Genomic DNA, 22,109 nt, shown 5'->3' on the forward strand with positions numbered 1-22,109 from the left:
GGTCTCCAACGGTTTTGATGGCCATTCTCACCTCTAGGACTTTGCCTTCACAAAACTAGGGGACGTAGCTATTCAGAGAAAAGTCATGAGGAGGTGGTATATATTATTCCCTTACTGACTGTTAAACACACTGACATTCCATGCCGATCACTTCTTAGGGGGGGGGAACACTACAGCCCCACGTGTGAATTCACCTGTCTTGTCACATGTGCACAGCTACCACCTCAGATTGTATGTAGAGCTCTGGCCAAAAGTTTTGGGGATGACACCAATATTAATTCTCACAAAGTCCTGTTCCGTGTTTTTAGATCTTTTTGTCAGATGTTACTCTGGTATACTGAGGTATAATTACAACCATTCCATACGTGTCCAAGGGTTTTATTGACAAAGACATGAAGTTTAATCATCATTTGCAACGTTGACCCTTCTTTTTGAAGACCTCTCCCTGGCATGATGTCCCTCAACTTCTGGGTCACATCCTGACTGATGGCAGCCTGTTCTTGCACAATCAATGATTGGAGTTTGTCAGAATTTGTGTTTTTTTCTGTTCACCCGCCTCTTGAGGATTGACCACAAGTTCTCAATGGGATTAAAGTCTGAGGAGTTTCCTGGCCATGGACCCAAAATGTTTATGTTTTTGTTCCCCAAGCCACTTAGTCATCACTTTTGCTGTATGGCAAGGTGCTCCATCATGGTGGAAGAGGCATTGTTCCTCACCAAACAGTCCTTGGGTGGTTGGGAGAAGTTGCTCTCGGAGGATGTTTTTGGACCATTCTTAATTCATGGCTGTGTTCTTATATATATACACCGAGCAACCACTCCTTTATGGACACTGATAGATACAGTGAATAACGTCTTGTGACAATGGCGACTGAAAGTGGGTGATATATATTAGGCAGCAAATGGACCTGTTGAAGTTGATGTGTTGAAAGCAGAACAAACAGCCAAGTGTAAGGATTTGTGTGGCATTGACAAGGGCCAAATGTAGTCCACTGTAATGGCTAGACCATTCGTCTCCAAACTGGGCCCCCCTTTTCCTGCCTTTCTCCAGTCCATGGGGAACTTTTCCTTCCGCCGACCCCAATACCCACAAGACACTATTCCTCCCACTGACCCCAACAATGGGGCAATATTCCTGCTACCAACCTGAACAATGGGGCGCTATTTCTCCCGTTTACGCCAATGATGGGGCTAGTTTGGCCACCTCATCCTTTTAAACCCAAACACATATTAATTATACGGGTTGTATTGGCTGATTAGGGTGGTAATTAAACTCGCTTAGTGCCTTATTGAATTAAATTAGCCTCAGAACCCGTGTCATTAATATGTGTTTGGGTTTAAAGGGATGAGGTGGCCACCCTAGATGGGGCACTATTCTTCACATCGACATCAATGATGGGGCACTACTCCTCCTATTGACACCAATGATGGAACACTATTCCTCCCACTGACACCAGCGATGGGGCACTATTCCTCCCACTGACACCAATGATGGGGCACTATTCCTCCCACTGACACCAATGATGGGGCACTATTCCTCCCACTGACACCAATGATGGGGCACTATTCCTCCCACTGACACCAATGATGGGGCACTATTCCTCCTACTGATACCAATGATGGGGCACTATTCTGCACACCGACACCAATGATGGGGCACTATTCCTCCTACTGACACCAATGATGGGGCACTATTCTGCACACCGACACCAATGATGGGGCACTATTCCTCCTACTGACACCAATGATGGGGCACTATTGCTCCTACTGACACCAATGATGGGACACTATTTCTCCCACTGAAACCAATGATGGGACACTATTCCTCCCACTGACACCAATGATGGGACACTATTCCTCCCACTGACACCAATGATGGGGCACTATTCTGCACACCGACACCAATGATGGGGCACTATTCCTCCTACTGACACCAATGATGGGGCACTATTGCTCCTACTGACACCAATGATGGGACACTATTTCTCCCACTGAAACCAATGATGGGACACTATTCCTCCCACTGACACCAATGATGGGACACTATTTCTCCCACTGATACCAATGATGGGGCACTATTCTTCCTACTAATACCAATGATGGGGCACTATTCCTCCCACTGACACCAATGATAGGGCACTATTCCTCCCACTGACTCCAATGATGGGGCACTATTCCTCCCACTGACACCAATGATGGGGCACTATTCCTCCCACTGATACCAATGATGGGACACTATTCCTCCCACTGACTCCAATGATGGGGCACTATTCCTCCCACTGACACCAATGATGGGGCACTATTCCTCCCACAGATACCAATGATGGGGCACTATTCCTTCCACTGACACCAATGATGGGGCACTATTCCTCCCACTGATACCAATTATGGGGCACTATTCCTCCCACAGATACCAATGATGGGGCACTATTCCTTCCACTGACACCAATGATGGGGCACTATTCCTCCCACTGATACCAAAGATGGGGTTATTCCTCCTACTGACTCCAATGATGGGACACTATTCCTCCCACTGATACCAATGATGGGGCATTATTCCTTCCACTAACACCAATGATGGGGCACTATTCCTCCCTCTGACACCAATGATGGGGCACTATTCCTCCCACTGATACCAATGATGGGGCACTATTCCTCCCACTGACACCAATAATGGGGCACTATTCCTCCCACTGACACCAATGATGGGGCACTATTCCTCCCACTGACACCAATGATGGGGTACTATTTGTGGCAGGCGCAGCACTTGTAGTGCCTTGTGCGCTGTGGAATTAGAAAAATTATGCAATTGCTGTTTCTTTGTTTGATTAGACTGACTTTACTCTGTAATTCCTCCAATGCCGCTCTATGGATGCAGTAGGTTTAAAGAGCACACCGAACACTTTAGTTAACTTCTTTAATAACTTCAATCTGCTTACAATGGCTTGTTTCTTTCATATTACAATGGTTTAATTCGTATTACATTGGGTTGATTCGATAGCTTGATAAACTCGTTAGATTCGGTAAATTCGTTTGATTATGATTACTCTACAGTGACTTGATTCGTTTAATTCGGTGGAACTACAAGTAAACACACACAACAGTTTTTACATACAGATCTACCTGCATTACTAAACAACAGAGGAACACACAAGTGCATTAAATACCTATATGGCCTTCTCTGCTTCCATAAAGCTCTTCTGATTGGAACTGTCTGTTTCCTCCTCTGTCTGGTGAGCATGTGTCTCTAGAAAATCCTAGCAGGGAGTTTTACACAGGCATAAATGTGAAACTGGCTGGGATTGGTTAAGGCTCTGTACAGTGTGAGGCTGTCTGTGATTGGCTCACCTTTAACTAACTCTTAAAGGCATATTTTCCTTTTCTGCTTCTGCTAACACAGTGGTTCTCAACCTTCCTAATGCCGTGACCCTTTAATACAGTTCCTCATGTTGTGGTGACTCCCAACCATAAAATTATTTACCCAGTAATCATAATTCATGAGTGTCCTTTTACCTACAATACTGCTGCTTTCAACACAGTAGCTGCTTTTAACAGAGTAGCTGCTTTCAACACAGCAGCTGCTTTCTACACAGTAGCTACTCTTTACACATCGGAAATATGTGTTTTCTGATGGTCTTAGGGGACCCCTGTGAAAGGGTTGTTCGACCCCCAAAGGGGTCACGACCCACAGGTTGAGAACCACTGTGCTAACACAATGAATATATAAATGTCATATAACAATCAAAGACATAAATTACAGCAATGATTCTGCTTTTGGCTTTAACATATGCACATATACACTGTACTGAGGTTATTGGCAGGTTTGGTATACACATGTATGTGAACCATATTAACAACCTAGGACTGGTCTTAGCTGGCCAGCTACACTATTCCTCCTATTAATACCAATGATGGGGCACTATTCTTACCACTGACACCAATGATGGGGCACTATTCTTACCACTGACACCAATGATGGGGCATTATTCTTACCACTGACACCAATGATGGGGCACTATTCTTACCACTGACACCAATGATGGGGCACTATTCTTACCACTGACACCAATGATGGGGCATTATTCTTACCACTGACACCAATGATGGGGCACTATTCTTACCACTGACACCAATGATGGGGCATTATTCTTACCACTGACACCAATGATGGGGCACTATTCTTACCACTGACACCAATGATGGGGCACTATTCTTACCACTGACACCAATGATGGGGCATTATTCCTCCCACTGATACCAATGATGGGGCACTATTCCTCCCACTGACACCAGCAATAGAGCACTATTCCTCCTCCTAAGATCAAAGATGCAATTATTTACTCCCACTGACACCAGGACATTTTCTACTTCCAATGGCCACATTCCAGCCCCCCGAAAGTCTGGAGGACAATAAACAGGCCCTGTGTTTAGAAAGTTTGTAGAACTGGGCTAGATGACTGGGTTAGAGCATCTCCAAAACTGCAGCTCTTGCGGGATGTTCCTGGTCTGCAGTGGTCAGGACCGACCAAAAGTGGTCCAAGGCTCATTGATGCAGGTGGGGAGCAAATGCTGGCTTGTATAGTTCCACCCAATAGAAGAGCTACTGGAGCTCAGATTGCTGAAAAAGTGAATGCTGCTTCTGAAAGAAAGATGTCAGAACACACAGAGCACCGCAATTTGTTGCGTATGGGCCGGCGTAGCTGAAGATCGGATATAGTGAATGCCGGGTCCGGGGAGAGCGGATATAATAAATGCGGAGTCCGGGGAGAGCGGATATAGTGAATGCGGGGTCCGGGGAGAGCGGATATAGTGAATGCGGGGTCCCGGGAGAGCGGATATAGTGAATGCGGGGTCCGGGGAGAGCGGATATAGTGAATTTGGGGTCCGGGGAGAGCGGATATAGTGAATGCGGGGTCCGGGGAGAGCGGATATAGTGAATGCGGGGTCCTGGGAGAGCAGATATAGTGAATGGGAGGTCCGGGGAGAGCGGATATAGTGAATGCGGGGTCCGGGGAGTGAGAATTTAGTAAATGCGGGGTCCGGGGAGAGCGGATATAGTGAATGCGGGGTCCAGAGAGAGCGGATATAGTGAATGCAGGGTCCGGGGTTTAGTAACACTTTATAACTGCACACCTCTCTTTGTGAATTCTCTGATGTCTAAGAAGGTTTACTTCCCGACTGTAACGTTACCCGCATGCTGAACATTAAAAAAAGAACAATAGAAAAAAAAGTCACATTCCTTTGTGAATTCTCTGGTGTTTAACAAAGTGTTGTTTTATAGTGAAACATTTCCCACACTCTGAACATGAATAGGGACGCTCACCGGTGTGACTCCTCTGGTGTCTAAGAAGGTTATCTTTCCCACTGAAACCTTTTCCACACTCTGAACATACATAATGGTGCTCGCCTGTGTGAAGTCTCTGGTGTGAAATAAGTTTTTCTTTTCGCAAGAAATGTTTCCCGCACTCTGAACATGAGAAGAGGAGTTCACCCGTGTGCAATTTCTCATGAAAATTAAGGCTTGTTTTGTGACTGAAAGATTCCCCACACTCAGAACAACAATACGGACGCTCACCTGTGTGAACTCTGGTGCGAAAGAAATTTGGATTTTGGAGGGAAACGTTTCCCACTCTGAACATGGGAAAGGAAGCTCGCCCTTGTGAATTTTTAGATGCTTACCAAGGTTTCCTTTGTTGGCAAACCATTTCTCGCACACTGGACACGAGAAAGAACGCTCTACCTTGTGATCTTCCAGGTGTTTAAGAAGGTCCTCTTTGTTGGTGAAACGTTTCCTGCACTGTAGATATGAAAAAGGACGGTCCCTTGTGTGAGTTCTCTTGTGTATAAGAAGGAAACCTATCTTAGTGAAACTTTTCCCGCACTCTAAACATAAATGGGGGCACTCGCTCTCGTGATTTCTCTTGTGCATGATAAGTGCCCTGTTATCAGTGAAAGATTCCCCACACATCGAACATAGAAATGATAGTTCACATTTGTAAAAACCTTTCTGCCTCCATGGAGATTTCTTTTGATTAGATGTAGCTGTTGTACGATCCACACGGTGAGAACTCGGTTTATCACAAGAGTCCCCGGAATTAGAGGGATCCATTGAGTTCTCCAAAGGGTAAGGTCTACCATGTAGATTGACTTCTGGAGAAACTTCTGCTTTGTAGTTGTGAGATAAAATACAATGTCCCTTGGAAGTACTTCGAACATAATGTCCACCTGTGGAAGGGAATTGTCCGATTTTGCATATTGAGAATGTTTTACATTTTTTAGTACATACTGTATATGCTGGGCTAGAGGTCAAACATTTCATAGGTTTTTGGTGTGCATCTAGGAGCAAACAGTGATTGTGCATGATGTCCAGGATCTCCTCCTCAGTTGTTGGGGACATGACATTCTACTGAGGAATGGAGATGGACCTTTCATATGGTGTCCAGTATCTCCTCCTCATTTGTTGGGAACGTGACGTTATATTGAGGAATGGAGATGGACCTTTCATATGGTGTCCAGTATCTCCTCCTCATTTGTTGGGAACATGACGTTATATTGAGGAATGGAGATGGACCTTCCATATGGTGTCCAGTATCTCCTCCTCATTTGTTGGGAACGTGACGTTATATTGAGGAATGGAGATGGACCTTTCATATGGTGTCCAGTATCTCCTCATTTGTTGGGAACATGACGTTATATTGAGGAATGGAGATGGACCTATCATATGGTGTACAGTATCTCCTCCTCATTTGTTGGGAACGTGACGTTATATTGAGGAATGTAGATGGACCTTTCATATGGTGTCCAGTATCTCCTCCTCATTTGTTGGGAACATGAAGTTATATTGAGGAATGGAGATGGACCTTTCATATGGTGTCCAGTATCTCCTCCTCATTTGTTGGGAACATGACGTTATATTGAGGAATGGAGATGGACCTTTCATATGGTGTCCAGTATCTCCACCTCATTTGTTGGGAACATGATCTTCTGCTCAGGAATGGAGATGGATCTTTCATATCATGTAAAGTTTCTCCACTCATTTTTTGTGCACAATACACATGATACATTGGGTGCTGTGGTAGGTATATTGAAGATGTTCTTGCTGTCAGCAGTTAAGGCTTCTCAATATTTCCTTTACAGAGGATGTGATGTTCTCTATGTTGTACAAAAGCAGAAAACATTGTGTGTAATTAAAACAAAAAACCTCTCCATATGGACGGGGTGCTTTGTTTTTAGAGCTGTGCAGATAAGGGATAGTCTTGTTCTAGATGACTATACACATGTATACACATGAGGGATGGTGTGACCTACCTTTGTGGAATCCTGTGAATGCAGAGGATGGGGACATCTCTCTAGTGGGTTCCCATTACTGGATCCATCTATCTGATGATGGTGAGGGATGGTGTGACCTACCTTTGTGGAATCCTGGGAATGCAGAGGACGGGGACATCTCTCTAGTGGGTTCCCATTACTGGATCCATCTATCTGATGATGGTGAGGGATGGTGTGACCTACCTTTGTGGAATCCTGGGAATGCAGAGGATGGGGACATCTCTCTAGTGGGTTCCCATTACTGGATCCATCTATCTGATGATGGTGAGGGATGGTGTGACCTACCTTTGTGGAATCCTGGGAATGCAGAGGACGGGGACATCTCTCTAGTGGGTTCCCATTACTGGATCCATCTATCTGATGATGGTGAGGGATGGTGTGACCTTCCTGTATGGAATCCCGGGAATACAGAGGATGGGGACATCTCTATGGTGGGTTCCCATGACTGGATCCATCTGTAGGAAACACACACACTGACTGAATCCATTGTTTCTATGTGTTTATCAGATGATGGGGGATCTAGGTGGAGCCTCCGTACTGCTCTCTCCTTTCGAATAAAGTCTCCTCTTACCCGGTGATGTGAGGGGCGGCTGATTGTCCATCATGACGTCCTTGTAGAGGTCCTTGTGTCCTTCTAAATACTCCCACTCCTCCATGGAGAAATAGACAGTGACATCCTGACACCTTATAGGAACCTGACACACACAATGATACAGTCACCATCCAGACACATCCCTTGTCTGTTACTGGAGAATGTCCCAGAATTCCCGGCACCGCTCACCTCTCCTGTCAGCAAATCAATGATCTTCTGGGTGACTTCTAGAATCTTCTTGGCACTGGTTCCCTCTGTTGTCAGGCAGTGAGGTGGAGGCACTGTGACGGGTGATGTCCTGTGAAGATGGCTGCTGGTTGTTAATGGATCTGCAGTATTTTCTTCACTACTTTATAGTCCTGTATATAGGGAGAAAGTAACAATTATCACTAGACCTCCCAGAATCCTCCTCACCTCTCCGGTCAGGTCTGTGTTTTATTAATAGAGATTAGAGTGATGTCTTGTGACCTCCCGGAATCCTCCTCATTTTCTGGTCAGCAGGTAGATGATCTCCAGGGAGCGGTTTAATGTCTGCACAGTCATGTGACTTTGACCGTTTTCCATCCTCATTGATGTGGTCATGTGGTCCATACAGGACTTTCCTCTCTGTAGACGGATAATAAACTGAGAATTATCTGGACTGTACAGGGAGGACTAATGTTCTGACATTATAAATTCCCTTTAAATAACAATTCCTACCAAAATTTTTTATTTTACCCTTGGAATGACCAGGGAAGAATTAGGACTTCTTTCAAGGTATTCTTCTGTGTCCTGGTTGGGGAGATTTCCTTTCACTTCCTGTCCAGCATGTATCCGGTCTATAAACCAGAGGCTCTGGATGGACGGTTGGATAAATGGTTCTATATTTAGGACGTATCCGGTCTATAAACCAGAGGCTCTGGATGGACGGTTGGATAAATGACTCTATATTTAGGACGTATCCTGTCTATAAAGCAGAGGCTCCGGATGGACGATTGGATAAATGGTTCTATATTTAGGACGTATCCGGTCTGTAAACCAGAGGCTCTGCATGGACGGTTGGATAAATGGCTCTATATTTAGGACGTATCCGGTCTATAAACCAGAGGCTCCGGATGGACGGTTGGATAAATGGTTCTATATTTAGGACGTATCCGGTCTATAAACCAGAGGCTCCGGATGGACGGTTGGATAAATGGTTCTATATTTAGGACGTATCCGGTCTATAAACCAGAGGCTCCGGATGGACGGTTGGATAAATGGTTCTATATTTAGGACGTATCCGGTCTATAAACCAGAGGCTCCGGATGGACGGTTGGATAAATGGTTCTATATTTAGGACGTATCCGGTCTATAAACCAGAGGCTCCGGATGGACGGTTGGATAAATGGTTCTATATTTAGGACGTATCCGGTCTATAAACCAGAGGCTCTGGATGGACGGTTGGATAAATGGTTCTATATTTAGGGTGTATCCGGTCTATAAACCAGAGGCTCTGGATGGACGGTTGGATAAATGGTTCTATATTTAGGACGTATCCGGTCTATAAACCATAAAGGACATCACGGTGATTATTGAGGAAGAGGACGGACATGACCATGGAGGAAGAGGACGGACATGACGGGGGGTTACTGGATATAAATGTAAAACAATTCTTATTACCTCCTCTGCTGATGGTGGAAGGAATATCTCCCTCCGCTTCCTGCAAACATCCCTCTTTCTAAGAGTTTCCTGTCTGCACCTTCTGTAGTATCCAGTCTCTGCATTCCACTTCCATAAGTGAGGCCAACACCTTGTGGATAAAATCTCCCCCCTTCCCCGTGAACCGTCTATAATCATGAATATACTTGGGTTTTGTATCGGATCTCATCTTTCGTGAATTTCCACCGAGGTGTCATTGTGGATGGTGGACAGGATGTATCCATCCCTCCACTTCACGGCCAACACTTTTTCGTACCTCTGACTCGCCGTTTCCCCCCCCCCCTTTGTAGCCATGTGGTCACCAGACTTTGTTGAAAGTCCTTCCTGTTAGTAAGGTTGGTCGTATATGCGGGAGGCTTGCACATATTCTGTGGTTCTTTTACAGAGCTTAATGAGGTTCAGTCTGGCCCTTTTACTGGGAATGTACCAACTGGCCAATAAAGTGGACACAGTTCCGAACCACACTAGCCGAACCAGTCCCAGTATCTCCAGACCAATGTAAGCCAGTAACAGTGTTCCCGATCACTAGCCAAACCAGTCCCAGTTTCTCCAGACCAAAGTAAGCCAGTAACAGATCACTAGCTGAACCAGTCCCAGTTTCTCCAGACCAAAGTAAGCCAGTTAAAATGTTCCCGATCACTAGCCGAACCAGTCCCAGTTTCTCCAGACCAATGTAAGCCAGTAACAGTGTTCCCGATCACTAGCCAAACCAGTCCCAGTTTCTCCAGACCAATGTAAAGCCAGTTACAGTACTCCCGATCACTAGCCAAACCAGTCCCAGTTTCTCCAGACCAAAGTAAGCCAGTAACAGATCACTAGCCGAACCAGTTCCAGTTTCTCCAGGCCAATGTAAGCCAGTATCAGTGTTCCCGATCACTAGCCGAACCAGTCCCAGTTTCTCCAGACCAATGTAAGCCAGTTAAAATGTTCCCGATCACTAGCCAAACCAGTCCCAGTTTCTCCAGACCAATGTAAGCCAGTAACAATGTTCCCGATCACTAGCCGAACCAGTCCCAGTTTCTCCAGACCAATGTAAGCCAGTAACAATGTTCCCGATCACTAGCCGAACCAGTCCCAGTTTCTCCAGACCAAAGTAAGCCAGTTAAAATGTTCCCGATCACTAGCCGAACCAGTCCCAGTTTCTCCAGACCAATGTAAGCCAGTAACAGTGTTCCCGATCACTAGCCAAACCAGTCCCAGTTTCTCCAGACCAATGTAAAGCCAGTTACAGTACTCCCGATCACTAGCCGAACCAGTCCCAGTTTCTCCAGACCAATGTAAGCCAGTTAAAATGTTCCCGATCACTAGCCGAACCAGTCCCAGTTTCTCCAGACCAATGTAAGCCAGTAACAGTGTTCCCGATCACTAGCCAAACCAGTCCCAGTTTCTCCAGACCAATGTAAAGCCAGTTACAGTACTCCCGATCACTAGCCGAACCAGTCCCAATTTCTCCAGACCAATGTAAGCCAGTAACAGATCACTAGCCGAACCAGTTCCAGTTTCTCCAGGCCAATGTAAGCCAGTATCAGTGTTCCCGATCACTAGCCGAACCAGTCCCAGTTTCTCCAGACCAATGTAAGCCAGTTAAAATGTTCCCGATCACTAGCCAAACCAGTCCCAGTTTCTCCAGACCAATGTAAGCCAGTAACAGTGTTCCCGATCACTAGCCAAACCAGTCCCAGTTTCTCCAGACCAATGTAAAGCCAGTTACAGTACTCCCGATCACTAGCCGAACCAATCCCAGTTTCTCCAGACCAATGTAAGCCAGTAACAGAGTTCCCGATCACTAGCCGAATCAGTCCCAGTTTCTCCAGACCAATGTAAGCCAGTAACAGAGTCCCGATCACTAGCCAAACCAGTCCCAGTCTCTCCAGACCAATGTAAGCCAGTAAGTGTTCCCGATCACTAGCCGAACCAGTTCCAGTTTCTCCAGGCCAATGTAAGCCAGTACCAGTGTTCCCGTTCACTAGCCAAACCAGTCCCAGTTTCTCCAGACCAATGTAAGCCAGTTAAAATGTTCCCGATCACTAGCCGAACCAGTCCCAGTTTCTCCAGACCAATGTAAGCCAGTAAGATGTTCCCGATCACTAGCCGAACCAGTCCCAGTTTCTCCAGAACAATGTAAGCCAGTAACAATGTTCCCGATCACTAGCCGAACCAGTCCCAGTTTCTCCAGACCAATGTAAGCCAGTAACAGGTCACTAGCCGAACCAGTTCCAGTTTCTCCAGGCCAATGTAAGCCAGTACCAGTGTTCCCGATCATTAGCCGAACCAGTCCCAGTTTCTCCAGACCAATGTAAGCCAGTTAAAATGTTACCGATCACTAGCCGAACCAGTCCCAGTTTCACCAGACCAATGTAAGCCAGTAACAGTGTTCCCGATCACTAGCCGAACCAGTCCCAGTTTCACCAGACCAATGTAAGGCAGTAACAGTGTTCCCGATCACTAGCCGAACCAGTCCCAGTTTCACCAGACCAATGTAAGCCAGTAACAGTGTTCCCGATCACTAGCCGAACCAGTCCCAGTTTCTCCAGACCAATGTAAGCCAGTTAAAATGTTCCCGATCACTAGCCGAACCAGTCCCAATTTCTCCAGACCAATGTAAGCCAGTAACAGAGTTCCCGATCACTATACGAATCAGTCCCAGTCTCTCCAGACCAATGTAAGCCAGTAAGTGTTCCCGATCACTAGCCGAACCAGTTCCAGTTTCTCCAGGCCAATGTAAGCCAGTACCAGTGTTCCCGTTCACTAGCCAAACCAGTCCCAGTTTCTCCAGACCAATGTAAGCCAGTTAAAATGTTCCCGATCACTAGCCGAACCAGTCCCAGTTTCTCCAGACCAATGTAAGCCAGTAAGATGTTCCCGATCACTAGCCGAACCAGTCCCAGTTTCTCCAGACCAATGTAAGCCAGTAACAATGTTCCCGATCACTAGCCGAACCAGTCCCAGTTTCTCCAGACCAATGTAAGCCAGTAACAGATCACTAGCCGAACCAGTTCCAGTTTCTCCAGGCCAATGTAAGCCAGTACCAGTGTTCCCGATCATTAGCCGAACCAGTCCCAGTTTCTCCAGACCAATGTAAGCCAGTTAAAATGTTACCGATCACTAGCCGAACCAGTCCCAGTTTCACCAGACCAATGTAAGCCAGTAACAGTGTTCCCGATCACTAGCCGAACCAGTCCCAGTTTCACCAGACCAATGTAAGGCAGTAACAGTGTTCCCGATCACTAGCCGAACCAGTCCCAGTTTCACCAGACCAATGTAAGCCAGTAACAGTGTTCCCGATCACTAGCCGAACCAGTCCCAGTTTCTCCAGACCAATGTAAGCCAGTTAAAATGTTCCCGATCACTAGCCGAACCAGTCCCAATTTCTCCAGACCAATGTAAGCCAGTAACAGAGTTCCCGATCACTATACGAATCAGTCCCAGTATCTCCAGACCAATGTAAGCCAGTAACAGAGTCCCGATCACTAGCCGAACCAGTCCCAGTATCTCCAGACCAATGTAAGCCAGTAACAGTGTTCCTGATCACTAGTTGAACCAGTTCCAGTATTTCCAGACCAATGTAAACCAGTAACAGAGTTCCCGATCACTAGCCAAACCAGTCCCAGTATCTCCAGACCAATGTAAGCCAGTAAGTGTTCCCGATCACTAGCCGAACCAGTCCCAGTTTCTCCAGATCAATGCAAGCCAGTAACAGTGTTCCCGACTACTAGCTGACAAGAGAATGGAAGCGAAGAAGTGTTGGCTTTAAAGAAAAAAAAAAGTGTGGGGGTCCCTTCCCAATCCATAGCAGGACCTTTTGGTCTGATATGGATTTTGAGGGGAACCCCACATCAAACTTTTTTAAAAAGGGGGTGTGAGGCCCACCCCCCTAAAATGCATTCCAGAACTTTAGGTCTGGTATGGAGCTTAGGGTAAGCCCACACCAAAATTAAAAAAGAATCCATACCAGACCCTTATCTGAGCATGCAGCCCAACATGCCAGGAAAGGGGGGTCAAGGGATCGCCCCCCTCCCTGAACCTTACAGGCCACATGCCCTCAAAATGAGGGGTGCTTAGGGGCAGGAGGGCTCCTCCCCAAAACACCTTGTCCCCATATTGATGACAAGGGCCTCTTCTCCATAACCCTGGCCTAGCCAGGGGGCTTATCTGGAACTCAACAAGGGGACCCACAGATACCGGCCCTGCTATGTGAATGAGTATGGGGTACATAGTACCCCTATTCATTCAGCAAAAAAAGTGTCAAAAATAAAAACACACAGTTTTTGACAAGTCCTTTATTAAAAGAAAGAAAAAAAAACTAAGAAAAAAGTAAAAAGTCCACCAAAGTAAATCCATCATCAAACGCTATGAAGGCTGACCGCCGACCTGAAAAAACTAAAGAGGTGCGCACCACTATTGCCTCCCGGAAATGGACACAGCTCTGGTTCCCAGCGGCCGTAAATAAACAAAGGAGCGGGGTCACCTGTTGCTGGTACTCTAAAGCCTCAAAAATGTGATAGTCAGGAAATTAAAGGTGTACTTTATGCTCCTTTAAAACCTGAAAGTGCTCCTTGAATTTTGGGCCTCTCTATGTGGATAGGCTTTGAAAAAGTCTCATATACTGTATGTGGTATCATCTTACTAGGGAGGAGTAGTAGAATGCATTTTGGGGCGAACTTCTAAGTATGCCCACGTTGTCTGTTAGGATATTTTATTAATTGATAACTTTGTGTAAAAAAATTTAATTTTCTTTCTGTATTTTCCAAAAACGTGTAGCAGAAAAATGAAGTTTTCAAAAACTCATCACGTCCCTTAAAAAATACCTTGGGGTGGTTACTCTTCAAAATGTAGGCATTTTGTGGGTGTTTCTTCTTTTCTGGCACTTCAGAGCCTCAAGACATTGGATAGTTAGACAGGAAATCAGAAGCAACATTGATAAACCTAGCAAGCCTAAAGGTGCTCCTTGGATTTGGACCCCTCTAAGCTTCTAAGCAGTGAAAGTCTCACATCTGTGGTATTCCCATACTCAGGAGGAGTAAAATAATAAACTGTAATTTTCTTTCTGTATTTTCCAAAAACGTGTAGCAGAAAAATGAAGTTTTCAAAAACTCATCACGTCTCTTAAAAAATACCTTGGAATGGTTACTCTCCAAAATGTTGGCATTTTGTGGATGTTTCTTCTGTTTTGGCACTTCAGGGCCTCAATAAATTGGATAGTTAGGAAATCAGAAGCAGCGTTTATGACCCTAGAAAGGCTGAAGGTGCTCCTTGGATTTGGACCCTTCTAAGCTTCTAAGCAGCAAAAAGAAATGAGAAATAACTTGTTCAAATGACAACTTTGCGAAATAAAATCAGATTTTATTAAAATTTCCTTATTTTCCAAAAATATTGTGTCACAAATTTGCAACATCAAACAACTCATCATGCTTCTACCTCAGACTATTTTCCATAAAGGTATCATTTTGGGGGTGTTTGACTGTACTGGCATTTTAGGGCCTCATGAAATGAGACAGGACTTCAGAACGGATTTATTTTCAGATATATATATATATATATATATATCCCATAGTTTGTAGGCTTTACAACATCCACACAGACTAAATAATATACACCGATTTGGTTTTTATTTTTCCAAAGAAATGTAGAAAAATACATTATTAAATTTATTTACATTTCTGAAGTTTATTTGCAAAGTTTTATTACTTTTTATTTTTTTTCAAAACTTTCGGTCTTTTTTTTTTATGTAATACAAGTGATGAAGAAACAAAACCAAACTAAAGCTTTACATGTCTCTAAAAATGATATAACATTAATTTGGGCATGACAAAGTAATTGTCAGTCAAAGTATTACAGTAGTAATTAGACCCTTCAGGGCCCCGGTGCAAAAACAGGGCCCCGATGCAAGAACAGGGTCCCCCTCGACCCCTCCATTCAGAGTGGGGGCCTTTTTATCAGTCCTGGAGCTCTTCTATCTGATCCTGGGGCCCTTTACTCCCATTGCAGGGCCCATTATTACGGTCCCGCAGTGAAACCCTTTTCATAGTTTCCAACATTTCAAAAAGAGTTTTTAGGGACACTTTTTTTTCTGTTTCCAGAAAGCCACTGGAGCATGAATTTAATTAGGGGCGGGGTATTCATTTAATATGGGCGTGGTTCCACAAAAAGCATATCATTAATATATTAATTTGTTTGCTGCAGCCATATACAGTATATAGCACCTACGATGTATGCAGCGCTTTACATACTGTACGTAACAGTTCATTTTTCATCCCTCCAGAAATGCATTGACCCCAATCACAGCCATCAGTCATCATCCCCCCAGAGAGACACTGACACCAATGATGGGGCACTATTCCTCCCACTGACACCAATGATGGGGCACTATTCCACCCACTAACACCAACGATGGGGTACTATTCCTCCCACTGACACCAATGATGGGGCACTATTCCCCCCACTGATACCAATGATGGGGTACTATTCCTCCCACTGACACCAATGATTGGGTGTTGTTTACTCCCACTGACACCGGGACATTTTCTTCTCCCACAGGCCACTGTCTGACCCCCCCTAAAGTTTGAAATAAATTGGCCCTTGATTTACAAAGTGTGGAGACCCCTGGATTAGAGGATCCAATGACTATAAATCAAACCCTGCAGACTCAGATCTATCAAACTGAACCTGAAAAACATTCAATATATCCTTCCCCACCCCCAACACACCACTAATGACATGAAGAAAGTCGCTAGCTGGTGTGAATTCTCTGGTGTGCAACAAGGTTTTTCTTTTTAGCGAAGGATTTCCCGCACTCTGAACATAAATAAGGTCGTTCACCCGTGTGAATCCTCTGGTGTTGCACAAAAGTTCCTTTGTGATTGAAAGATTTCCCGCACTCTGAACAAAAATAAGGACGCTCACCCGTGTGAATCCTCTGGTGTTGCACAAGAGCTCCTTTCAGAGTGAAAGATTTCCCGCACTCTGAACACGAATAAGGACGCTCACCCGTGTGAATTCTCAGGTGTGTATTAAGCTCTCCGTACTGAGTGAATGATTCTCTGCACTCAGGACACGAATAAGGAAGCTCACCCCTGTGAATTCTCTGGTGTTGCGCGAGACTTTTCTTGTACGTGAAGGATTTCCCGCACTCTGAACACGCATAGGGGCGCTCACCCGTGTGAATCCTCTGATGTATATTAAGCTCTCTGCTGTGAAAGAAAGATTTCCCGCACTCTGAGCATGAGTAAGGACGCTCACTCATGTGAGTCCTCTGGTGCTGCCCAAGGCTTCCTTTCTGAGAGAACGATTTCCCGCACTCTGGACATGAATAAGGACGCTCACCCGTGTGAAGTCTCTGGTGCTGCACAAGACTTTTTTTCCGGGTGAAAGATTTTCCACACTCAGCACATGAATGGGGACGCTCACCTGTGTGAGTTTTCTGGTGTAAATTAAGCTCTCTATTGTGAAAGAAAGATTTCCCGCACTCTGAACATGAATAGGGGCGCTCACCTGCGTGAATTTGTTGGTGTAACAGAAGCTGGTCTTTTGTGCTAAAACATTTACTGCACCCTGGACACGGAAAAGGGCGATCACCTGTGTGAATCTTCTGGTGTGTAACAAATGAATATTTCCATTTGAAACATTTCCCGCACTCCGAACACGAATAAGGCCGCTCACCCGTGTGAGATCTCTGGTGTACAAGAAGTTTTGCTTTCTCGATGAAACCTTTCCCGCACTCTGAACATGAATAAGGACGCTCCCCCGTGTGAAGCTTCTGGTGTCTAATAAGATTTCTTTTCTCAGAGAAACATTTCCTGCACTCTGAACATGAATAGGGACGCTCCCCCGTGTGAATCTTCTGGTGTCTAATAAGATTTCTTTTCTCAGACAAACATTTCCCGCACTCTGAACATGAATAAGGCAGCTCACCCGTGTGACTTCTTTGATGTATAAGAAGTTTTTTTTCCTCAGTGTAACATTTCCCGCACACTGAACATGAAAAGGGACGCTCGGCCGTGTGACTGTTCTGGTGTGCATGCAGGCTTTGTTTGCTAAAGAAACATTTCCCGCACTCTGAACAGAAAAAGGGATGCTCACCCGTGTGACTGTTCTGGTGTGCAAGAAGGCTTCGTTTGCTAGCGAAACATTTCCCGCACTCTGAACATGAAAAGGGACGCTCGCCCCTGTGACTTTTTTCGTGTCTAAGAAGGTTTCCTTTCACAGGGAAACATTTCCCGCACTCTGAACATGAATAAGGACGCTCAGCAATGTGGCATTTCCTGTGTTCAAGAAGTTCTCTCTTGTTTGTGAAAATCTTCCCACACACTGAACATGACAAAGAACTCTCTTCTGTGTGAACTCCTTCGTGCCCTGAAGAAGATTCCTTGGGAGTAGATAGATCTGGTAGAGGATCTGTACTGTGAGATCTCAGAGTCCTGGAATGTGATTTCTCAGAAGATTCCTCAGACGTATTCCGGACGTTATGGTCATCTGCTGAAAAACAATTTTACAATCAATACTATGAGAATTTTCAAAACTTTCCATTCAGGAGTCCTATATGTATGGAGATGGACCTTCCATATGGTGTCCAGTATCTCCTCCTCATTTGTTGGGAACATGACGTTATATTGAGGAATGAAGATGGACCTTTCATATGGTGTCCAGTATCTCCTCCTCATTTGTTGGGAACATGACGTTATATTGAGGAATGGAGATGGACCTTCCATATGGTGTCCAGTATCTCCTCCTCATTTGTTGGGAACGTGACGTTATATTGAGGAATGGAGATGGACCTTTCATATGGTGTCCAGTATCTCCTCCTCATTTGTTGGGAACATGACGTTCTATTGAGGAATGGAGATGGACCTTTCATATGGTGTACAGTATCTCCTCCTCATTTGTTGGGAACATGATGTTATATTGAGGAATGGAGATGGACCTTTCATATGGTGTCCAGTATCTCCTCCTCATTTGTTGGGAACATGACGTTATATTGAGGAATGGAGATGGACCTTCCATATGGTGTCCAGTATCTCCTCCTCATTTGTTGGGAACATGACGTTATATTGAGGAATGGAGATGGACCTTTCATATGGTGTCCAGTATCTCCTCCTCATTTGTGGGGAACATGACGTTATATTGAGGAATGGAGATGGACCTTTCATATGGTGTCCAGTATCTCCTCCTCATTTGTCGGGAACATGACATTATATTGAGGAATGGAGGGATTGAAGGTCCATTGAGAGACAATGACCTTTCATATGGTGTACAGCAGTGGTGGTCAGTTTGCCAGGTAAAGGAGGCTTTAAGTGCGGCCCCTAAATATAATCAAAGGGTGACACATAATATTCAGTGTATGTGATGGAGCGCCCTCTCGTGTATATAGTTTGTGAGTGTAGGCTTGCTAGATGCCCTGAGTGCGAGTTAGAGAATTTACTTCAGGCCAGGATCGAGGGCTATACGGGTCAGTCCTCTGGTACCTCCCCCTGTTCTAGAAGCTTGGAAAAGCTTCCAGAAGCCAGTGGGTGGAGGCAAGGAGGAGCTGATCTGCATATTCATGGGAGTCTGACCAATCCAGGGGATTTATCCGATTGCCTTTTGGGATCAGGAAAGACTTATAACCTAAAGAAGATTAGGCCGAGCTGTATATGGGTATTCAACTGTGCTGCGGGTCAACTGCTGCTTTGAAATTTATATTTTTCTCCGGGATGAATTCAGTAGACATAGACCTTTTCTCAACACTGTAAATACACACTTTATACTCATAGAAATTAAATTCAAATGGGAACTATTTCTATATTTTGTGTTTATGACTTACACATGTCTATATGTAGAGAAGATTCCTCCGGTTTACTTTCCATAGTCATCTCCCCCTCCTCCATAGACTGCTGATCTCCACTCACCAACCTCTCTTCTTCTTCCTCTTTATCCTCAACTTTGATGTCTTTCAGTTCTTCTTCCTAAACCCCAAAGATGATAGAACACTTGTATGAAAAGGAACAAGTTACAAAGAAGAATGTCCTCTTATAGCTTAGAATACATTTTGGATCTACATCCTCAGTCCCACCTACCTGATGATGGTGAGGGATGGTATGACCTTCCTGTGTGGAATCCCAGGAATACAGAGGACCACCCTCCTCCATAGACTGCTGAGCTCCACTTACCAACGTCTCTTCTTCTTCCTCTTTAATGTCAGATTTGATGTCTTTCAGTTTTTCACCCTAAACCCCAAAGATGATAGAACACATTTATAAAAAGAAAGACAGTACATAGAGAAATGTCACCTCTTAGCATAGAACAATTTTATAGATCTACCTGATGATGGTGGGGGAAGGTGTGATCTCCTTGTGTGGAATCCCAGGAATACAGAGGACGGGGACATCTCTCTGGTGGGTTCCCATTACTGGATCCATCTACCTGATGATGGTGAGGGATGGTGTGATCTTCCTGTATGGAATTCCCGGAATACAGAGGACGGGGACATCTCTCTGGTGGGTTCCCATTACTGGATCTATCTACCTGATGATGGTGAGGTATGCTGTGACCTTCCTGTGTGGAATCCCAGGAATACAGAGGACCACCCTCCTCCATAGACTGCTGAGCTCCACTTACCAACATCTCTTCTTCTTCCTCCTCTTTAATCTCAGCTTTGATGTCTTTCAGTTTTTCGCCCTAAACCCCAAAGATGATAGAATACATTTATAAAAAGGAAGAGAGTACATAGAGAAATGTCACCTCTTAGCATAGAACAATTTTCTAGTTCTACCTGATGATGGTGAGGGATGGTTTGATCTCCTTGTGTGGAATACCAAGAATGCAGAGGACTGGGACATCTCTCTGGCGGGTTCCCATTACTGGATCCATCTTCCTGACGGTGAGGGATGGTGTGACCTTCCTGTGCGGAATCCCAGGAATACAGAGGACGGGGACATCTCTCTGGTGGGTTCCCATTACTAAATCCATCTACCTGATGATGGTGGGGGATGGTGTGACCTTCCTGTGTGGAATCCCGGGAATACAGAGGACGGGGACATCTCTCTGGTGGGTTCCCATGACTGGATCCACCTACCTGATGATGGTGAGGGATGATGTGATCTTCCTGTGGGGAATCCCGGGAATACAGAGGATGGGGACATCTCTCTGGTGGGTTCCCATGACTGGATCCATCTGTAAGAAACACACACACTGACTGAATCCATTGTTTCTATGTGTTTATCAGATGATGGGGGATCTAGGTGGACCCTCCGTACTGCTCTCTCCTTTCCAATAAAGTCTCCTCTTACCCGGTGATGTGAGGGGCGGCTGATTGTCCATCATGACGTCCTTGTAGAGGTCCTTGTGTCCTTCTAAATACTCCCACTCCTCCATGGAGAAATAGACAGTGACATCCTGACACCTTATAGGAACCTGACACACACAATGATACAGTCACCATCCAGACACATCCCTTGTCACAACACGGTGAATATGCAGGAGGAGGATGGAAGTGACGATAGAGGAAGTGGACGGACATCACGGTGACTATGGAAGAGGACGGACATGACTATGGAGGAAGAGGACAGACATGACTATGGAGGAAGAGGACAGACGTGATGATGGAGGAAGAGAACGGACATCTCGGTGACTATGGAAGAGGACGGACATGACTATGTCGGAAGAGTATGGATATGACTATGGAGGAAGAAGACAGACGTGATGATGGAGGAAGAAGACAGACTTGACTATGGAGGAAGAAGACGGACATGACGGGGGTTACTGCATGTAAATAGAAAATAAAATCTTATTACCTCCTCTGCTGCCAGTTGAAGGAATATCTCCCTCTACTTCCTTCAAGCATGCCTTTCACCTGGAACTTCCTGTCTGTAGATGACCACTTCCTATCCGTTGATGACATCACTTCCTGTCTGCGTTTCTTGTTTTCTCTGACAATAAGTGAGATCAGCATCTAGTATAGAACAGACACCCCTCGTCCTGTGTTTTTAAATACTTTTACTTTTTGATTTTTTTCTTTAGTTTTGGTGCTCAATGACATGTCATAGAGCCGATATATAAAAACAAGATGGCTGGCTCCTGAAGGTTTGGGGGATGCTGTAGAATGGTGCAGCAGAGGTGCTCTGTGATCGCTTCGTCCATCAGACACGGCAGATCGCAGAGTGGGGTACAGGACCGTTGAAATTGGCCCGGTGCCATGTGTTCACTGTGACCAATCACAGCCATCACAAATGTTAACAAGCACTGCATGTTGGAGTCACAACACTGATTGGCTCTGAGAGGAATTAGTGTTTTCCCAGTCAGTGTCACCAGTCCAGTGTAAGCCACCAACAGTGTTCCTGATAACCGCCATACCAGTCCCAGTGTGACCAGTCCAGTGTAAGCCACCAACAGTGTTCCTGATGACCGCCATACCAGTCCCAGTGTCACCAGACCAGTGTCAGCCCACAACAGTGTTCATGATCACCACCATACCATTCCCAGTGTCACCAGACCAATGTAAGCCACCAACATTGTTCCTGATGACCACCATACC

The 22,109-nt window shown here is 45.2% G+C and overlaps 2 protein-coding genes across 2 annotated transcripts; both read right to left on the minus strand.

Annotated features, from left to right (window-relative positions):
• Positions 1-3,100: 3,100 nt before the first annotated feature.
• LOC149453331 (uncharacterized) lies at positions 3,101-6,397 on the minus strand. The gene has a single exon (XM_089688629.1). The coding sequence runs from the start codon at positions 6,395-6,397 to the stop codon at positions 5,276-5,278; it is 1,122 nt and encodes a 373-aa protein (XP_089544755.1). The 3' UTR covers positions 3,101-5,275.
• An 8,526-nt stretch (positions 6,398-14,923) lies between these two features.
• Positions 14,924-20,764, minus strand: LOC149453332 (uncharacterized). The gene is made up of 5 exons (XM_089688286.1): positions 20,349-20,764; positions 19,898-20,254; positions 19,654-19,803; positions 19,401-19,542; positions 14,924-18,076 (listed from the first exon to the last, which is right to left on the minus strand). The coding sequence occupies exons 2-5, from the start codon at positions 20,198-20,200 to the stop codon at positions 16,332-16,334; spliced, it is 2,340 nt and encodes a 779-aa protein (XP_089544412.1). The 5' UTR covers positions 20,201-20,254; positions 20,349-20,764; the 3' UTR covers positions 14,924-16,331.
• Between the last annotated feature and the right edge of the window lie 1,345 nt (positions 20,765-22,109).

The sequence above is a fragment of the Staurois parvus genome, unplaced genomic scaffold, assembly GCF_062004578.1.
Source record: "Staurois parvus isolate SC_StPar_1 unplaced genomic scaffold, SC_StPar_1.0 ptg000449l, whole genome shotgun sequence".
Taxonomy (NCBI): domain Eukaryota; kingdom Metazoa; phylum Chordata; class Amphibia; order Anura; family Ranidae; genus Staurois; species Staurois parvus.

Coding starts and splice junctions, on each gene's coding strand:
- LOC149453332 (XM_089688286.1), bottom strand. CDS start 20,200: ATGTTGGTAAGTGGAGCTCAGCAGTCTATGGAGGAGGGTGGTCCTCTG. Junction 19,804..19,897: donor CCTTCCCCCACCATCATCAG/GTAGATCTATAA, acceptor TTTGGGGTTTAG/GGTGAAAAACTGAAAGACAT. Junction 19,543..19,653: donor CCATCCCTCACCATCATCAG/GTAGGTGGGACT, acceptor TTTGGGGTTTAG/GAAGAAGAACTGAAAGACAT.
- LOC149453331 (XM_089688629.1), bottom strand. CDS start 6,397: ATGTCCCCAACAACTGAGGAGGAGATCCTGGACATCATGCACAATCAC.